We start from the raw sequence: 21269 nt of genomic DNA on the forward strand, positions 1-21269 counted from the left end.
CGGTCCGTTCGATCTCAACGGCTCCTTCATTTAGACCGTTGGATCTCAACGGTAGAAAAAAAAAAATCTTATTTAATATCAACCGTTCAATCTGAGATCAACGGTCGATATTAATATGCTTTATAAATAAAGAAAAAATAGTTTTAAAATTAAGAAAAGTTACCGTTGTGACACGTGGCACAATCTGGAGTGTTGGAATTCAAATTTTTTTAAATCCAACGGCAGAAATTAATTATTTGAAAAAAAATTAAAAAAAATGGAAAAAATCCGAAAAAAAATTGTAAAAAATCTGAAAAAAAAATTGTAAAAAATTGTTTTTACTTTTCTATAAATACCACTTCTTCTCCATCTACCTTACACCACAATTTCATATTTTCTCAACCACTTTCAATCAAATTCTTATCCTTCTCTCAAAGTTTCAATCCAATTTTTTTTCCACAAAATGACTACTGATGCAGGTACGAATTGGTCGCTTCTTGAAGATGTTGCGTTGTGCACTAGCTGGGTTGAAGTTACTCATAATTCCCTTACGGGTAATGAGATGCAGTTGCGAGAAATGTGGATGACTCGACGTTGCCTGCTTCTATCAAGGTTTCTTGAACGGTTGGGCCTGCATATCTGAGCAACAGTCTGGATGACTCGACGGGAATGTGAGGCTCTGGCCATTCTTGTTTCGTCATCTCTCCTTCTACGCTTCTCATCCTCTTCCATCTCATTTTCGGCAATCTGAAGGTTGAACATTCTTTCAGATTGGTTAAACAATTCTTCCTCTTGCTGATCGATTTCCCACATCATCCTTGATGAAGAAGAAGACATTGTAATGATGGATGGATGGTGAAGAAGAAGCATAAACTATGAATAATGAGATAGATATGTTGAGAAAATTGGTGTGAGATTTGTGAGGATGGATGGTGGATTATATGGTCGATTCAGAAAGGATTGGATTGTAGATAAGGCCACGTGGCATGCCGTCATTCGTTAAAAATCTGATCGAAATCTATCCTCAAAGATTCTGAAAAGATAATGACATGTGGCACGATCGTATTGGATAAAAATCTTATCGAAATCGATCTCCAATAATTATCTTTTCGGATAATGACACGTGGCGGAATTTTGAATGAGTTAAAATCTATCGTCAAAGATTCTCAAAAGATAACGACACGTGGCACGATGACATTGGATAAAAATCTTCGCTAAATAATTGTTTTTTTTTATAAAATGACACGTGGCGCAACGAGAACGATTTAAAAAATCTTATCCGAAATTACAAATAATTTTATTTTGTATTATTTAAACAAACAAAAAAAACTAATATTTTATTGCCTATTGCCAGAGGGGAGGGCTCCAAGGGTGAAGATGCAAATGACAATTACTGTTCATTAATGGCAGTTACTATTCATTAAAGGCAGTTACTGTTCAAAATGATGGATTCAATAGTGGATTGCCAGGGGGAAAGGCTCCATGGGTGGAGTTGCTCTTAGCTGTGGGTTTAGGTATCTTCCCTCTAAGAGCAACTCCACCCATGGAGCCCTCCCCCTGGCAATCCACTATTCAATCCACCCTATTAAACAGTAACTGTCTTAAATGAATAGTAACTACCATTAATGAACAGTAATTGCCATTTACATCTCCACCCTTGGAACCCTCCCCCTGGCAATAAGCAATTAAAATAATAATTTTTTTTGTTTGTTTAAATAATAAAAAATTGCAAAAGCTCTGGTCCCTCTCTCTCTCTCTCTCTCTCTCTCTCTCTCTCTCTGACACAAAAAAAATAAAAAATTGCAAAGCCCTCGGGCCACAGGCCCGTCGACTCCCCACCCCCCCTTCGCTCGGGCTCCCACCGTCGCTCGGCCTCCACACGGCTGGACCTCTCTCCACCGGGCCTCCGGCCCCTTCTTCTCCACTGTCCCTCGAGCAACCCACATGGGTGGAGTTGCTCTAATGTTATAAAAAAATAATATAAATAAATAAATAAAAATAAATCCTGTCTGGATATTATTCTGGATTAATATTTGACTTGTTGGGTAATAAGATCCTCTGCATAATTGTGCTGTTTTATTTTTAAGGTTTTAAAAAATAGTGTGCAAACTTTCTTTAGGACATTGTAATAATTTTCGTGACGTCTATTTTTCCCTCATGCGTACTTTTGTTTTTTTTAATCTCTTAATTATCCTTCGATTATTGATTACAAATCCAAAATAAACAAGGGCATGCAAAGAAAAAAAGTAGGTACGCAAAAATCATTTCTTGAAGTGAAAATAGCGCATCGAAGCGATTGTATAAATTATATCAGTTGTTGCCTCTTACACATAGGAAAAAGTAAATGACTAGAGATAACATGACAATCAACTGCCACCCATTTTTCACCAAGAAATAACTAGTCTAGCTCTAGTGACACCACAGCAGTCATCGGAAAATTTGAACTAAACAGGGAGGAGATTCTACAAGTACTAGGAAATCTTTGCTATTTAAACTCAATTTGGCTAACCCGTCAGCTGCAAAATTACGCTCTCTATGAACATGCAGCAAATTGCAGCAACTACTACCCATTTTTCAGTTAAGATTATGGATGATCAATTGCAAATGAACTGAGACATCTACTTGTATAACCGCAGGGTTGAAAAAATTTCTCAGCTCAGCAGAATATGCTTGTTGCAGGAAAAACAACAAACTGGAAACCAAAATTCAACTACGCAGAAATGTACAAACTACAAGAATGTCATACCTTCTACACTTCTAGGTTATGATCGCTAGCTCTATACTTTGCTCGTTATCCGCCTTCCTTGAAATAGGTTGGATTCGCTTTAATCTTTCGACGACTTGCTTCATCGTTGGCCTAGAGGCGAGGGTCTTGACTGTGCACGCGACAGCCAAATTCAACATCTCGACTAGATCATTCTGGGGTCCTGCATCCCATAGCCCTTCTACGAAGACCTCCTTATCCTGACCCCTTTCTAACAGCATGTCCACCCAAGAGACAATGTTGAAACCATCGCCATGTGATGAAAACGAAGGGTCTAAGGGTTTTTTGTACGACATCAATTCAAGCAGCACCACACCGTAACTGTAAACATCAGACTTTTCAGACACATGGCAAGTCATCGCATACTCTGGTGCTACGTACCCAAAAGTCCCTGCTGGACCAGTTGTTGCGTGTGTTTCTGAAGTTCCCAAAAGCCTAGATAATCCAAAGTCAGACAAGTAAGCATTGAACTCATCATCCAACAGTATGTTACTTGGCTTGACATCACGGTGTAGGACACGCGGAATACACTCGCCATGCAGATAAGCAAGTGCACGGGCTATATGCAAAGCAATCTTGTGGAGAATTTGCCAATTAAAAGGCCTCCGAGATCTCTCCTTGATAAAGTTTTCCAAATTCCCTCCTGGTAAATAATTATATATGAGCAACATATCAGTTTCACTGGCATGGTAACCTATTAAAGTCACCAGGTTTGGGTGTCTCACCCTACCAAGGGTTTTAATCTCAGCATGAAACTGTTGAACACCGTGAAACCTTCCAACAGCTAGCCTTTTCACAGCTACAGTGATTCCTGGAGCAATTTCAGCTTTGTAAGTGGCCCCAAATCCTCCGCTGCCAATGTGGTAGCTGCCATTAAAATTCCCTGTTGCTTGAACAATATTCTCAAATGTCAATGGAGCCCCAATGTCTGTAAACAGAGTCATTTCTTTATATTCAAAACCCTGAACCCTGGAATCTGGTATCCACTTTCTCATATAAAAGAACAGGATAACAAGAGAGAGCAGAACCAAAACAACAGCCGATGCAGCTGCTATGGATGCGATCTCGATTGTGCCTAATCCACTATTATCATCACCACCAGTAGTTGCTGATAGAGAATCAGGGTTATGTTGTGAACTCCCATAACTATCTGGCTGATCTGAAGATGGAGCAGTTAGCGAAACAATATGGCATGGAATGAGGAAAGGGTTCCCAAGGACACTGCTGCAGTTCATCATGCTATTGTTCAATGGAAATGAACCAGACAGGTTATTGAAGGAGGCATTGAATGTAGATAGGGATTTCAGATTAGTCAAGCCTGAAGGGATGTGCCCAGAGAGTTTGTTGTTGTCGAGCAGAAAAACAGTTATATTTTTCAAGTTCACAAGACCTTGCGGAATGTCCCCAGAAAGAGAATTTGAAGACAGCTTTAGAACTTCAAGGGAGTGCAACCACACAAAGCTAGCAGGAATTTCACCTGTGAGGTTGTTGTTATCCAGGGACAGATACTTAAGATACTTCAAATGACTGATACCTGCAGGAATTTGACCCTGCAGCTGGTTCCAGCTCAAGTCAAGAAAGACAAGAGATTCCAAATCCCCAATATCTGAAGGTATTGACCTGGATAAAAGATTGCCAGAGGCATCCAGGAATCTAAGAGATCTGCACATCGCACCAATCTGAAAAGGAATTTGACCTGACAACTTATTGTCGCTAACATCAATAATCATTCCATCTAATCCATCACACTTTTGTAGTAAGGTTTCAGGAAATGATCCCGTGAGCTTGTTCCCACCAGCAAGAAATGCATAAACAGTCTGCTTCCCCAGTCTCTCAGTTGCAAGAGGGAGGTGTTGGATTGGACCGGTGAAGTTGTTACCACTAAAATCATGAACCACAGTGAAACTACCACTTGAAAGAGGCAAATGGCTATCAAGCTGAGTTTGGCAAGTAAAGAGCACTTGATATGGAAATGATGGATTGTTGACTCGGACAAGATCTGAATTTGGGGGCACCTGGGGGCACAATCTGTACAGAAACTTGGGGACAGGTCCAGACATGAAGTTCCCACTGACATTGAAAACAGTCATACATGGAACCGGAAGCTTCTCATCGATCTTCCCACTCAGCATATTTGATCCCAAATTTAGATAATGCAGCTTCTTGCATCTTTCAAATACTCCAGTGACTTCTCCGCTGAAAAGGTTCTGAGCTAAGTTCAACATTTCCAAGTTCTCACAACCACCCCAATTGCTTGGAAGCTTTCCTTCAAGGGTTGCCCTTGGAGCCCAAACTATTTTCAAATTTGGAAGGGTTGTAATTTCCTCTGGAATGGAGCCTTCGTAATAATTGTAATCATCCACCAAACCACCAGATAAATCAATTGATGTATCTCCATTCGTATTCTGATTGGTTGTCAATGGATTAAAAAGATTTGATAGGACAAGAACAGATAAATTGATACATTGTCCAAGCTCAGCAGGGACTGGGCCACTAAGGCTATTTCTTGAAACATCTAGAACTTCAAGCATTCGAATCCAACCAAGTTCTAGAGGAATGCCACCATTCAATATATTTGAAAACAACAAAAGAGTCCGTAACCACCGACAATTCCCCAAACTACCAGGAATCTTCCCAACAAGGAAATTTCCCGACAGATCAAGATATTCAAGATTTCGACAATAGCTTCCAAATGTGGCTGGTATAGACCCATTTAACCTATTTTGAGCCAAATAAAGCCCCTGCAACTTTGCAAACCTACCAACAAACCCAGGGATGGTTCCACTCACTTCATTACCTACCAAATTCAGCACCTCCAAACCCACACATTTCGAAAGCGAAAAAGGAATCTCCCCACCAATTCTATTAAACCCAAGATTCAATACCCTCAACGTCCTCAAACCCGAAAACCGGGTTGGCAAATTTCCGTTTAACAAATTCCCCTCAAGATCAAGCACTTCAAGCTTCTCCAACCCCCAAATTTCCTTCGGAATTTCGCCACTAAGTTCATTGAAAGGCAGCGATAAAACTCTAAGCTCACTGAGCTTTCCCACCCAAGGCGAAACCTTTCCACCCAATTTTCCACTAACCAAAATTTTCCTCCAAACACCGAACCCATCGTACGGGAATTGAAATTTCACACTCTGAGAGCAAGACAGAGCTCGAAAATTACCTCCTTTGGCACCGCTGCCGGCGAGACTGAGCGAAACGACCCTCGATTTGGTGTCGCATGAGACCCCGATCCACGAACAGTGGTGATCGAAGCTGTTGGACCTCCAGCCGAAGAGAACCCCATCCGGGTCGGAAACCGAGCTCTTGATCTCGAGCAAAATCGACTTCTCAGAAAACAGCGCCTCCCCAGAAACGCTACTCCATAAGCAGAAGACGTTGAGAAAAAGCGCGGTTTTGAAATGCAGATGGCATTTCATCTTCTCGGGAACAAAGGGTAAGACCGCGGTTGGCTTTTGGCTTTTGCCTTCTCCTTGTTTCTTCGTCTTCTGTAATCTGCTTCTTCCTGCTTCTTGGAGAGAACGAAGACCCGGGGGCTTTGGTGTTTCTGTAAATTATTTAAATTTATTGGGCTTCTTTTGCTTGGAAAATTCAACGACCAATGGGGAGAGAGCGTGGGTGGGGCCCGAGAGGACTTTAAGGATGTGGGGACCCCTGCATGTCTGTCCAGGTGGCGGTGTCTATCTGCCACCCAGTCTTCTGGAAGTGCTTTGACATAGGCGCTCAATTTTGAATTTTGAATTAAACATTTATGCTTTTTTTAACTTTTGTTCCGACATTCTTTATTTTAATTTTTAATAATAAAAATTACAATTTTTTTTCAGTATATTTGATTTACCATAAATTAATATCATCAAAATCTTAAAATGTAGAAACTATATCATATCATGATTCGGTACGATATGTAATTCTTGTTTTGTTACGTACCAAGTTATTGTTACCATGTATTCATCAGTTTTCCTCAAAAAATATTATTAGATAAATAATGTAATCATTGTGTATAATGAATTATAATTCATCTTTAGAAATCACTTAAGCATCACATCTCAATAATTTAGAATTTATAAAAAATAAAAAAATAAAACTCCCTCTCCATTTTGTATGTGAAATGCTCTACCGTTTCACAGCTTAACGTCAACTCTTAAAGTGGGACTTTCGATGGACACTCTGTCATCTCACAGTTTAATGTCAATTCTCGTATCAACATTATTAAACATTGTATCAAAAGCATGAGGTGACAGAGAGCTCATCGAAAGTCTCGTTTTTTCGGTAGTCCCTTAGCATTTCTTATTTTGTATTTCTGGCTCTGGTAGCACACAGCCACTGCCTTGGGCCTGTGGTTGTTGGCACATGCCACTTCCCATCCTCTGCTTCCTGTTGAGTATTTATCAACAACGCATTATTTAACTAAACCAAAAGGTTATGACTAAACTGAACAAACGGATGAACGAAAAAAATGAGATTATCGGCTGATTATCGCACCTGAATTACAATCGAGTAAGGTGGTGGCATGTGAAGCTTAAGTCCCCGCCTTGAGACGGACAATCGGACCTGCAACGTACGAACAAATGTAACTGCACAGGTCTTTTTCGAATTTCTTGTTACCAGCATTGCCATGCTAATGTAAGAAAGAAATCCGATGGCAGCTAAGATCCCATTTCAAATTTCTTCCCCTTGCCTTCTTTGAGAAATTTGGGGGTAGTTTTGAAAACAGATCCAAGCGAAAATCCTTCAAGCTCTTTGCTTATGGACACCAAACGTCTACATGCAAAAGATTATTGCAAGTCACGAAAACAATCCTTCAAGCTCTTTGCTTATGGACACCAAACGTCTACATGCAAAAGATTATTGCAAGTCACGAAAACAATAGTCAGCAGACGCGTGATACCTGATGTTTTTCCTTCCATCTTGGGAAAAAACTAGTCCCTAGAAGTTGGAACAAGTGGTCTCTCATCTCATCGTTTGTCACCAGCAAACACTTGCAATTAACAGCAGCGTACAACCAGTACCTACAAATCACATAGGACTATATTTTAGGCACAGGTAAACTCTGGTAATAATTAGACGCAAGTTTGATTTTTCGATGATTTAAGTCATGGAAACAAATTGCAGTATATATTGACTACAACTATTCATGTCTAACGGCTCAGTCCAAACCTTTGATCGGTCAAGAGACGCAAACTTACCAATCATCATTTGAACCCACTGGAGTAGCGTAAAGTGCACCGGACTTTTTCCAACTCTCTAACAATCTCTTGTTATTAGGATTCTGAGCAGGGCCGCCAGTTACACGATTTTGGTGCAATATAACAAGTGGCAATCTCTTTGGGCTCATTTGGCATAACCGGTTCACCAGAGTATCGAGCTACAACAAAGATGGTCATTAAGCAGCCCATTCATATATCTGATACAAAGAAGTCAAAAGACAAAGTGTCACGAAACCAATCATAGTCTGCCACTCACCAGGAAAAAGCTGAAATTATGTTCATTGATAAGACCGACATTGGCACCATCTACAACAGCATCGAATGGACCATGCCCTTGAAGCCACTCCTGGATGAGTTTAACTTCTAATCAATCAGGACAGCTGACAAACATATTATGTATCATTTGCCTGAGTCATACAAAATAAAAGTATAGACGAATGACTAACTACCAGCATCACGATTACATCAATAAAACACAAGAACCCCTTCCTTCAGTTAACTTCTTATTACACGAGGGCTTGGTGGTTCTAAGAATTTGAACTCAGAAGAATGGGAAGACACTGCCACTAGTACTCTTTTTAGAAACTGTGCTTCCCGATAGAGTTATGAACCTATTTTCTTAATAAAAACAGGTTAAATGGAGATATCATATTGCCTTACAATGTTCTTATGGCGGTCTTACTTTCTAAGTGGGATTCAAGCATTAATCATCAGAAAGTTGATTATTCGGTGAAGTACAGATATAGTGGCAACACAATGTATATAACTTAATGCATAACTCCGCCCTCCGAAATGAGATATTCTCATCAATGTAATGATATAAATATAAAGATGCATATCAAGCAAGTTAAATCGTTTGAGGAAATCCGAAAAGTCAATGCGATCATTCGGTTTTCAAATTTTTGAGTTATGATATGCCAAACTTTAAATATCAGAAACTGAAGTTAACAAACAAGGGAATGGAGAGTCACTCACCTGGAATCGAACAAAATCACCCCGAACCTCCCTTTGGCTAGCCAACTCAAAGAGGTAGTAAAATTCTCAGTCTCTTTCGGATCAATGTCGATAGAGACGAGCTTTTCACCGCAACAAGAGCATATCCCTGCTTCATCCATCTGAGAACTCTCCACCCTCCAATTCCCACTCCCAAGCCACCCTTGCCCATGCCACCCTCCACCTCCTCTCACAACTCCTTACCGCACCTTATTCGCATCCCAACTATCCACCCCAACTCTCGCCGCCTCCTCGGACTTAAACCACTCCTCCACCACCCTATAAGTTGACTCCGAGACCTGCCTCACCATGGTCCGCAACCGGTGCAACATCTCATAAACCTTGTCACTTCTGCTCGAATCAGTACTAGCTTTTATCCAGGCGGAAATCTCAGGCTCCTCCGCCGTGACCCCGGATTCAACCATGTGGGCATCGACCTCATAAGCTCTATCAGCCTCTCCCTTCTTACAGAACTCAAACAATGCCGGATCGTAAGACCTCAATTTCGGCGGAATCCCTAAACCCTTCATCTGCTTCTCCAAATGAAACGCCATTTCCGGGTCCTCCGCCGCGATCGCCAGCCTCGCCGCGCTGGTGAAAGTGGCCTCATTGGGGACAACCTTATCCTCAACCATCTGGCGAAAAATCTCAAACCCCCTCTTCAAACCCACATCACCATCATCGCCGCCGCCATTGGAGGAGCAAAGGTAGAGCAGAACATTGTAATGGTGCAGGCCAAGCGGCACCCCATTGCTCCTGGCCTCGTCGTAAAGGCTCAGAGCTTGGATCAGCTGGCCGTGCCTGGAATACATGTCTAGCTTGTGCTTCAGGACCCCCTCGGGCGACTCCCGCCGCGCTTTCCTTTTGGCTTTGTTGGAAACCGCCGGATACGACGGCGACGGCGAGTCGTTGGAGAGAGCCAGAGTGCAAAGGTTGAGTCTTTTGTCCATGGAGAAGGTGCCGGCAGAAATTGGGGCCGGTTTAGATTTAGGGAAGCTGAGAATTGGGCGGAAGAAACAGCGGGACGTTCGGGAGATTAGGGGGAGTGGGATTTTGATGAAGAAGGAGAAGAGCGGCGAGGTTCTCAGCAGAGCGCCGCCGTGCAACATTTTTTTTTTTTTTTGGTGAATTGTAAATTGTAATAAAAAGGAAAAATTGGGTTATGGAGAATAAGTCGGAGAATTTCGTGTGGTATTCATGTCAGCTCAGACATGAACTGAATTCTGCAGAGGTTTTGGAAATCTCTGCACCTAAAACCCTAGCTGCCAATACTTGAGCGGGGAAACGACACGTCGTATATGTTTCTCTTCTTTTGATCTTAAATTCGATTTATTTGTTTATTTCGCATAGAACGTCAATTTCTTCTCTAAATTTTACTTTTAGCCAATACATCCCACCACCTCCCTTAATCCTTCGCTACTTCCCTTTCTTTTTCATATAATTTCTATATATCTCTGGCATATGCAATAAAAAACAAAAACAAAATAGTTATCCGACAGAAGCTTTGCTTTGTTTTGGTAAAAGGAGGAAGAATCGTACAACCCAAGGAAGTTAACTTTTATCAATGCCTTTGGCTGTATCTGGATGTCCAGTTTCAATGAGATAACAAAGCAGCTAACTTATACACGTATAAATCCAGTTCTATCTTTCTTTTTCTCAATGTGTTCAACTAAGCCTTCTCTACCTGTTAATTTGCTCTTCAAACAAGACGATCCACAGCCAAGAAATAGCTTCCGACCATGACAAACGATGCGATCCCGCTGCGAGCCATCCGTAACCCAAGGCCACGGAACAGGAGATTCCTGTCTGAAGGGTGGATCCCTGTAACTCTCTCAAACCTATTCCCTGGTCTTCCCCATTTCAGAAGCTTCCTCTCCATTGAGACATACTGCCCACCACAAAACACAAATGATATTCGCAATCAAAGCAAGCCTTATAACAGATAACACGCATTGATCAACATGCTAGCAAGTGTTGCCTAAGTATAAATCACGATACGTGCATCAAAGGTGTATCATGCTCAAACTAGACTAAACTTTGCCATGAGTAAGTAACATACCTTGGGCAGCACAGTACATTCTGATCGAGATTTGGCAGTGTCAAAACAATGAGAAGCAGCTGCAGCAACAGAACCAGAAATTCCGGCCGCAATACTAATAGCCAAAGGAGAAAGTGGACCGATTTCATCATCCGACCTATGAGAAAACAAGTTCACTTCAACAACATGGAAAAAGGGAAACATAAAACAATGCATCTTTGTTCAACAGGTGCTCCTTTTAGCAGTGAAAAAAAATGGTACACGATGGTGTGATTCAACTAAGATACAGGTTAGTCAATAGCAAGTTGCATTAATACCTGGGTTCAGGATCCATCCCCACTGCCTTCCAGTCAAGCATTGCTCGGTGTAGAGATTGCCAAGTAGAAAAGAATATGCCACCAAAAACTGAATCCCGAACAACTCCTGGCCGTAGACCTCTCCATAATGCACCCCATCCTTCCAAATAGATGATTTCAGATGGTTTCCTGACATTGAACACTGATGGTGGCTTCCCAGATCCTGTCATCATCCATGGGTACTCTTGTAAAGCACTCATCATATTGGGATGCTTGGTTGTTAGGGTGGATAAAAGGGCAACAGAAGAATTTAATGCCTTCATGTCCGGACTACACCCACGTAGCAATCTTTGAATCAAAGGTGCAACAGCTTCCTTTCCTGGGAGAGAGGCCGAGTTTGGAATGCGAGAAGCAGAGGTCACCTGGGCACGAAGTTTTATAAGTTCAAAGGGGGAGCTTATCAGTGATTCTACAACACCAGAAACAAGTCCCGCCAGGAGGGCCTCAGAGACGTAGACGTAGTTATCTTCTCGACCATCTGCCAAAAAAGTATGTGCAACCACAAAAGGCGTCGGAAGCTATAAATCAATGTATAATAACGATGAATTTTGGTACCATGTGTATGCACGTGTTCATTATCAGTTACCCAAAAATGAAGAGAAAATACCTTTATAGAAGGCAGTCAAAATTTCATAGGTTCCAAAACGAGCTCCCAACCCCAAAGTTCTTCCCGCTGCTAACCATAGAAAACCATTGTACAAACCTACAACATGCATCACAGGCCAAACTTAACAATCATCAGCAAGCACAACACTGGGGAGGAGAGGAACCCTGTAAGCACAAACAGAAAACAGTGGAGAAAACAACAGGACTTGAAAAAACTAATGAAAATCGGGGAAGCACCTGAATTTCCTGAAAAATATCCAACTCTCTTTAAAACCTGAGTAGTTGTCAATTGCTTACTAGAACCTGAACCAACCTGTTCTCTCAATAAAAACAAATGAGGATTCAGGTTAGAAGCAGATTATGACACGGCTCTTCACAAAGCAAAAAACTTGTAAAGCATCAGAAATCTAGGCAATGATGCCAGGGAGCAAACCTGAATAAGGGTTTTGATTGTATCTAGAGGGTAAGTAAGAGCTGTGCCTAATGCCACTGAACCTACACCAGAAAGTGCATGGATTGCAAATATCTGGTTCTTTAACAACTCCTCCATCTAAACATTCAGCAAACCAAACACCAAAAAAAAGTAACATTTACAATCAGAAATTGAGAAATTGATTTATACGCCATTCAATTTTTACTAAACAAAGATTTCTCAGTAACGCTTTTCCGCACATGTACTCGACAATTTTCAGATACAAATTCATGGGATTATGATGTTATCAACCAATTAGTGAACGTAAAGGCACAAAATTTTCAAACGAGATTCTACTTTATCAAATACATAAGCAAACAATAAGAGCCGACAGGAGATACGCAAACATTGGTCCTTTTCCGGCATTTCAACAAACACCTTGTCTGCAATACATATCGACCCCAAGCCAAGAAAGCTCTCTGTCGGGGGAACATCTATGCAGCCTTACCTTTGCTTTGCAAAGAGGCTATTTCCACGACTCGAACCCGTCGCAAAGGAGCAACCTTTCCGCTGCGCCAAGCTCGCCCTCTCTGCAATATATATACACTACAAATATGAAAACCCGATAAACAGAAAGGAAAATGACGTAAGCATATAAAAGAAATGCTTAAAACCAGCGTTTAGCAATTAGCATTTGATGTTTGAAATCTCATCGGAGAATACGTTACCGGCACCGGCGCTGTTCAAGTCACCTTCTTTTTCGTTCGCCTTCTTCAAATTGTCCGATGGATTCCAGCTCTCAACAATTTTATACGAAGACGGAAATGCAAGATTTTCGAAAGAAATTCAACTGCGATCGCAAAACGTTTTATCGTATTTTTATTTCTGAGACTCAAAAAGTAGGATCAAAACTCTGGAGCTAGGGAGCAGTGAGCAGCTCATCAGCAATGGAGAAGCTGAGGAGGGAATGGACGATTGGTTTTTGGGCCTGTGACCTTTCAGCCCAATCCATATTTTTTTATACAATAATATTCTAAACTACTCTAATCCCATCTAAGAGATAAGAATTTGAACTTAGGTGCAAGTGAATAGTTGATGACAATTGATTTTCACAGAGTAATTTATAATATCAGCCGCTTTGATTATAAGTATAAAATTTTGTAAATCAGGTTATGCCAGCTAGGCATATTTCGGCATTTCCTAACATGTTACGTCGAGAGCACTCAATAAATTATCTCGATATCACTTATTAGATTGCTTTGGCATGCGTCGATATCTGTTTAAATGTGTGCAACTTCGGTTGACGATAAGCCCACCAAGTGTTTAACGAAATGCCTCAACAAATAAACTGAAATTTATTTTGCCTGCTTCGCACTCTCTTTTTCTATTAAAAAAATATAGACTTTTAACACTAGGATCCCCCAACGTTCTAATCCTGAATCCCCTATTGAAAGTGGGCAGCCGAGTATTGTTATTTCCACCGTCTTATTGCGAGTGTGAACTGAGAGAACGATGTTAGAGTTTTTTCTATCAAAGTTTATACAAAGCATGCCTTTGAACGCGTATCGTTACAAATTTCGGGTAGTATTAGGTATGGTAATTTTTTGCACGAGTTGTTGACTTGACAAGGACATAACAAGTTTCGAGTTAACCTGTCAAAGAGTTGGTTCGTTACCAGAGCACTTGTTAAGAATTCATTAACTAATTGGATCGTTATTAGATCACCCATTAAGAACTTAATAAGATATCGTTTGCCAGTATATACATTAGACATGACGAATTTCTTGCATGACTAACCTGACACGAAACGACACAACCCGTTAATGAATCGGAATGTTACGGATCACTTATTAATAACTTGTTAGAAAAATGGTTTGACACGATACGATCCCTTAAGATAATAGGCATGACACGAAAGTAATACGAACACGACAGGACCCATTTGCCAAATTTAGGTGGTATTCAGAAAAGGGAGCGCACAATTTTCCCTGTTGTATGCTAATGCATGCATTATAAAATGCATTTAACCTACTGTATACTACAGTTACACCGTACGCCGGTGAGAAAAATTTGAACCTGAAACTAGTAACATTAGAAGTTCTTGCAACTAGGTTATCTGACGTAGAAAACGCCCCTAACTATCGATCAGCGACTGAATTCGCTAACAATCTCGTGTAAACTATACATTCTTTTCTCAGTACATTTATATGAAGGGAAGGTTAGGAAATCATTATATGGACAAGGAGGAGGCTTACATAATCCATAGCGCTTACATTTCTCAACAACAGCAACAACAAGAAAAACATCGACATCGACGCCGGCGACAAGAACAACCCCACTTGCACCAAGAAAAGCAACAAAGCCAATAGGAGGCTTTTGATTTGGTCACTTTTTTAGGCGGTAAGAGGACTGGTGGTGGCGGCCGCAGCGGCTCCGGCTCCAGGCACTGCTCTTCGGCAAATTGTGTAACCTTCACGGAACTTTTCATCCTATCTGTCATCCCATCTGACAATCTGCATAACATAATGTACATAACATTCACAGACCATGAATTTCAGGAGAAACGGAAAGATTACAGTGCAGTCATGATGCTGAGTAAAGGAAAATATTTTGTTGAAGAAAAGTTATGTTTTCACTTAAAGCCCGACGAATGGCCCCCATAGTTAAAATGACATGCATACATGGTTGAAGAAACACAACACACTCTCTTTTGGAAACGGTTCCAAGAATAGCAGAACGCCCAGCTGCAGTTCGAACAATAGCAGCTTGGCCATGTAACATAGCAGAACGCCCGGCTACAGTTAGAACAGCAGCGCAATGGCCACGCACGCTTCTTTGTTCTGCAATAAACAAAGGGTGCATTCTTCATGGACTAAGTTCAGGGTTTTGAATCTTAGCCAATAAATTATGTAGGCATGCATATGCCTGAATTTTGTGTGTGCACGCTCATGTATAATACTAGAAATTGTTGCGCGAACGCCAAATCTGCAGTATATATATGAAACTGCATGTATGCTCATCCTAAAATAACAATGCATTACATCCATGAGAAAAGTAGGGTACAACCATGCATAATTCACCTTAGAAAATGTATATAGACGTACATTGGGAAGGCAAAAGAGCGTGTGCTAGTTCCACTCGCATCAGAACGGCGAGAGAGGGTAGGGGATTTTACGGGTCCAGTTGGTGCAGGCACCCTTCCCTCGCTATGATCTTCAGCATTTGCTCTTGCAGTGTTCTTAATGGTCTCATCTACCACTCCAACTCCAGATTCCCTCACTTCTTCAATCCTCACTTCTTCAATCTTCACTTCTTCAATCCTTACTTCTTCAATCCTATCGCTTTCAATTTCTACCACTGGAACATGAGGGGCCGGATTGAGTGTAAACAACTCGCCTGATTTGTTCAGTTCCCCAGACTTAACCAAATCACCGAGCAAAAGTATGTGGTCTCTTGAAAAGCTATTGTTTCCTAAATGAATGCTAAAAAGCGACTCATTTGATGCAACACTCCATTCCAATTCTTTGTTGGATTTACTTCTTGAAAACACAGAAGACGGGATCCTGTAAGGATCATATCCTCCTCCACACCGATCCATCATTTGGATTGAAGGGGATTCTGTTGGTGACAAACCGGGCACCATGGACCCATGGGTGACATCAGAAGCTCGGGACGTTGATGCAGGACCTACAGAGCTAGAGTCATGATGTTGAGGGAGAGAAGAAGCATGTGTTGAAATGGTAGTTCTGTTTGTATCCACTTGGAAGAGATCTTCCAATGACGAGTCTGATGCCAAAGATGACAAAGAGGATATGGAGACTAGCTTTCTGGTCGGGACACGACCACCTTCATTAGCAGTGGCCTCTGGAAGTCTTGTTAAATGGCTACTGTCATCACTCCCATCACGAACCTTTGGTCTTTCCGAACGCTTACTGCCTCCACTTCCATCAACAACTCTTTCCGAACGCTTACTGTTTCTGCTGCTTCCGGGTTCCAAGTCCATAACTGAAACATGCACGAAACAAATTTCGTAACAGAAATACTTGATAAAGTTTGCCATCAAATGCCAATATTATTTCAATAAAACCTAGCTATGATTTGCAATTTAGGAAATGCTTCGCGAAGCAGACCTATCTAAATAATAGGTCATTATCAATTTTATAACTTTTAAGACCATAAAATATATACATTTTATGAGTTCATCATGTCAACAATTGCCAGTTTACCTGCATTTCTTATCATCTGCAGACATTTTCATCATTTCATATGGCAACAAAAATTAAATAAAAAAACTGAGAAAAAAAAATGTCCATCCCCAAAAAAATTATTATAAAATTTAATTTTAAAATAAAAGATATGAATTCGATAGCTAAATTCAAATTGATTAAAAATGAAGAAAATAATTAAGCTCACCTGAATCATAAGAAATAAGCCCTTAAATTTCCGAATTTCCAAATGATCCTACCAGGGATCAGCATTCCTGTGTCTCCTCCTCACCTCGATATTATATATATTTTTGGTAGAATAAACCTAACCTCGCCTCAATTGAATGACTAAATTCCCAAGAAATATAAATTAAAACTTTAAGAAAAAAAAAAAAAAATGAATATGTGAGAGAGGAGAAGCACTTTGATTGCCAAACCCTAATTTTGAAAACAAAAATAAACAAAATTGGAGCTGAAAGTTGTCGCCCTTGAATATCTGAATTTGTGGTTTTGGAATTAGGGTTTGTGAGTGGGAAAATCTGGTGATGGAAGGCGTAGCGAAACTTTCGGCGTTTCTTTGGGTTCTATCTGTATCTGTAAGCCTTTCGCGCCATCTTTAACTTTCCCTTACCTTGTTTGGATATATTTTTCAGTATGACCGTCACGAAGTGGTATACCATATATCTATATAGAAATGGTGGGTTATATGTGTTAAAAGGCTAATAACTTAAAAATTAAAATTTTATATCATCCGTATTCCCGTCACAACTAAAAATTTCTCCCTTATTTGGGTGTTGAAGGCCTATCTTATGGTAGGCTTTAATTCCGGTCGCCGTGCTCATCCAATATGGAGAGGCCACGTAAAACAAGGACGTTGTGACAATTTGTTTAGATTAGGATCAATATGATTCAATCTGATTTATTTTGTACATTTCGCTCAATGATAAAATAGGTCAAATTCTACAAAATCGAACCTATAAGACTTAACATGACATATAGTTTGATAATGGAAGTAATAAAAGGGTTGATTTAGCGGCGTTAGCGGCAACATATCGATTTTAACACGACAAATTTGTTTAAGTAAATTTAGTCAAGTGTGTGTTGGAAGTGGTTGGTGTGCATCATGTGTGTGTTTGAAATTAGAGTGTTATGTGCGAGTTGAAAGAAAGTTTTAATATTTAGTTTATTGGTTTATATACTCAGTTCATTTGTCATAGTATTATGGTCTAGTGGTATTCTTCTTTATTTGTAAGTGAAATGTTTTAGTTCGATTCTCATCAAAAGCAAATTTGAACCACATTATTGTTAGCCCATTGTGAGGCTTAGCCTACTTCTCCACAATACCGTTTGTTCAATATATATATATATATAGGAATAGGATCGAGGGACAAATATTTTTACAAATACTTTTACACTCTTTTTAAGCATTTTGATTACATAACGTCCAATGATTCTTATTTATTCATTAAATGACATGGATGCTTATATGGATTTTAACTAATATTAAAGATAAAATAAAACTGAATAAAACATAAAATCTGGAAAATTAAAAATATAATTTAAAAAAAAAAGATAATTTAACTGAAATCGGGATCATGATCGCGAGGAGGCTACTCGAGTGGTTCAATCCAAGAGCAACAAGATTCAAAGGCTATCAGAGAATATTAATGAATCTTATGTGGCTCCCATGTCTTCTGAGGTTAGTATTGATCACTACAATCAGCAGCAGCAGCAGACTAATATTAATGCAACTAGTACTAGTAGTAGTATTGCTGTGACTAATGTGGATCAGCCACAATACTATCATGAGCCAGCACAGTACTATGAGGTTATTAATAGATATGATGTTCCACTGCAGCAGGAGTAGACAACTACTACTATCGATCATGTGACGATCATGTGAACGTTACAAACTTGCCGACTGGGCTCACTGAGCAGCAACGATACCTTGTTACACAAGACTGAACTGTGGCTTCTTCATCACTAGCTATGCCAGACAATCAACAGCAGCAAATGCACTTGCCACAATACTACCATGATACACAAGAACCAATGACACCAATGACAGCTATGGCGAGGCCATATGATTTAATTGCAGAAGCAGCATGTATTTCCCAACCAAATTCTAATGCAGACCCAACTATGGCATCTTTCACTAGGCATGGCTAGACAAGAAGACTACGTTTAGCACGATGGTTTTGTGAACAATGCTTCGATGGACATGCGATAATATTACTACTCCAGTACACAAGACCCAAGTAGTGGTACAGATTCCTCTCAATATGATTCGCCGCAGACTAGTACAATTGGTTTCGCTGATCAGGCACACTACTTTGTTACACAAGATCACCAGCTAGACTACTTTGTCACCGATCCCACCGCGGCTTCTTCACCAGCTAGTCCATCCAATCTTGATCAAAATCATCAAATCAATGATAAGGATCAAAATCCACTTCTTAACTTTGACTACACCCAATTTTATGATTGTGATGGTGATGACATCAAGCTTCCTCATCAGCAAAGATGAAGTTTCATGACTTTTTTTATTAGGGTTCAAAGTTTGAATCCAAGTCTGGATCGAAATGGGAATAGGAGAACCAATTTCATTTAAATTATCTTTCATTTTTAATTATATATTTACTTATCCATATTTTATGTTTTTTTTTTTCAGTTTTACTTTTTCTTTAATATTAGTTAAAATTCACATAAACATCCGTGTCATTTAATAAATAAATAAGAATCGTTAGATGTCATGTAATCAAATGGCTTAAAAAGAGTGTAAAAATATTTGTAAAAATATTTGTTTCTTGATTCTATCCCATATATATATCTATATATAATATAATATAATATAATTTTCTTTTTCCATGTTAAGAGCAATTCCACCCCTGTGGACTTTGCGCCAGCACCCAGCGCATTTATCCACTCAAATGAACAGTAACAGACTCCAATGAACAGTAATAGGCCAAGGCATCTCCACCCCTAAAAAAATGCGCTGGCACCTAGTGAAAAAATGCGCTGGCACAAACGATCTCCATCCCTACAAAATGCGTTGGCACCCAGCCCATTTAAGATATTTTTAAATTTTGTCTAAAAGAATAAAAAAATAAAATAGTTTTAATTTCGGATAGGATTTTTAACCAATCTGAACGTACTATTTTGTAAATTAACATTTTTCAAATATTTATGTAATTTTTTTAAAATTTTCTGTACTTTTTAATAATTTTTCTGTATTTTTTAATAATTTTTAATGAATTTTAATATAGTTAATTAATCTGGACCGTTGGATTTGAAAAATATTCAAATCCAAGAGCCAGGGACTTGCCACGTGGCCAACGGTCATATTTCTGACCGTTCGGGCTTTTTTTTTTTTTTTTTTTTTTTACTTTTTTGTAAAAAAAACGTGGACCGTTGATTTTTGATCCGACGGTCTATGTTAAAAGTAAAATTTAAATTTTTTTTACCGTTGGAAATCCAACGGCCGAAAGAAAGCCACGTCGCCAACTCGGGGGGTGGAGTCAGTGCGCCTGTCACGCGGGCCCGGCTCTGAAACCGTGTCGGGTACTCGCCGCATCACGGGCGTGAATCGCACGCGCCAGGCCAATGGCCCGGCTTCTTGCTCAGTCCATTTTGGGCTGGTCCATTGCCCAGCTCGGGCTGGGTACCAGCTCATTTCATGGGGTGGACTTGATTTTCTTCGGCCCGGCACGTTTTTTGGACTGAGGGCTGGGACATTTTGTCCCCGCTGGACTTGCTCTAAGGAAGTTTCAAGATTTCCTTAAGAGCAGTTCCACGGGGAACTGATAGGCCGGTACCCAGGCCTTCCCCTCCAACCCAGCAGATAGGCTGGCATCCAGCCCAAGCCAGGCAAGAGACCGGCTCAAAATCGACTGACCTACATGTCGAGCCATCAACCGTGACAACCTCCTATTCTGAGCTGCAGCATAACAGAACAACGATATAAACAAACCCACCCGGCAAACCAAGAAAAACCCATATCACAATTTGCAATACCGAGCTCAAGAGATTAATTTTCTGAAATTTTGGATAGAAAAATGCCACCTTCCAATGGAACCCATGAGGAAGAACTGGTTACATTGATTTTTGTGAGATCTATTGGCTGTTTGATTGATTTTCCGAGAAAAACCAGTTGAGGATGGAAAAGGTGGGCCGAGGAACCTTACTGCTGCTGCGGTGTTTCATTTTTCTGTGGGAAAGACCAGAAGAGTTCCTTAAATCCGAATGGGGAGAGAAAGAGAGAGAGGGAGAGAGAGATGCAAAGGGAGGTTCCAGGAGCGGCGCAACATGGTGAGGTTTTGAGGGGGAGTGGGAGTGGTGGATAAATGGGGTTTAATAAAATTGATAATATTGTAATAAATCAAATTATTATTTTATAATAAAAATTAATAAAATTGACTAGACTATTTGGTTTTAGAAGTAGAGATGTTTTGGCATATTACTGTTCATTGAGGTTTATTACTGTTCACTAGAATATATTACTGTTCACTTGAGTGAATAAATACGTTGGGTACTGACGTAAAGTCTTTAAAGGTGAAATTGCTCTAAGAGTTAGTAGAAGAACTATGAGTTTGAAACGAGAAGATGAAGCTTTATGCAAAGCTTGGGTTTTTTACTATTCGAGAAGGTGTTACTGGCAACGACCAATCGGTGAAAATGTTTTAGAGTTGTGCGTGCAGGTA

At 40.1% G+C, this 21269-nt stretch overlaps 3 protein-coding genes and 1 pseudogene across 7 annotated transcripts; all 4 read right to left on the reverse strand.

The window, feature by feature from the left end:
- Positions 1-2243: 2243 nt before the first annotated feature.
- LOC126594989 (LRR receptor-like serine/threonine-protein kinase RPK2) lies at positions 2244-6594 on the reverse strand. The gene has a single exon (XM_050261288.1). The coding sequence runs from the start codon at positions 6169-6171 to the stop codon at positions 2737-2739; it is 3435 nt and encodes a 1144-aa protein (XP_050117245.1). The 5' UTR covers positions 6172-6594; the 3' UTR covers positions 2244-2736.
- A 113-nt stretch (positions 6595-6707) lies between these two features.
- LOC126594990 (proteinaceous RNase P 1, chloroplastic/mitochondrial-like) lies at positions 6708-10061 on the reverse strand (annotated as a pseudogene).
- Positions 10062-10440: 379 nt separating this feature from the next.
- Positions 10441-13343, reverse strand: LOC126594991 (mitochondrial arginine transporter BAC2-like). The gene is made up of 8 exons (XM_050261290.1): positions 13093-13343; positions 12873-12954; positions 12386-12502; positions 12190-12265; positions 11954-12049; positions 11308-11824; positions 11012-11147; positions 10441-10840 (listed from the first exon to the last, which is right to left on the reverse strand). Exons 3-8 carry the CDS (start codon positions 12500-12502, stop codon positions 10652-10654), a joined length of 1131 nt encoding a protein of 376 aa, XP_050117247.1. The 5' UTR covers positions 12873-12954; positions 13093-13343; the 3' UTR covers positions 10441-10651.
- A 984-nt stretch (positions 13344-14327) lies between these two features.
- On the reverse strand, positions 14328-17045 carry LOC126594992 (uncharacterized). 5 transcript variants are annotated; one of them, XM_050261292.1, is made up of 4 exons: positions 16778-17045; positions 15469-16369; positions 15046-15204; positions 14328-14877 (listed from the first exon to the last, which is right to left on the reverse strand). In XM_050261292.1, the coding sequence occupies exons 2-4, from the start codon at positions 16365-16367 to the stop codon at positions 14643-14645; spliced, it is 1293 nt and encodes a 430-aa protein (XP_050117249.1). In that variant the 5' UTR covers positions 16368-16369; positions 16778-17045; the 3' UTR covers positions 14328-14642. The 5 variants fall into 5 exon arrangements, with proteins under 5 accessions (XP_050117249.1, XP_050117248.1, XP_050117251.1 ...); XM_050261291.1 differs by having other exon boundaries at positions 15445-16369; XM_050261295.1 differs by having other exon boundaries at positions 14759-14877; positions 15069-15204; positions 15445-16369.
- Positions 17046-21269: the final 4224 nt, after the last annotated feature.

Source organism: Malus sylvestris, chromosome 13 (assembly GCF_916048215.2).
Source record: "Malus sylvestris chromosome 13, drMalSylv7.2, whole genome shotgun sequence".
Classification (NCBI taxonomy): domain Eukaryota; kingdom Viridiplantae; phylum Streptophyta; class Magnoliopsida; order Rosales; family Rosaceae; genus Malus; species Malus sylvestris.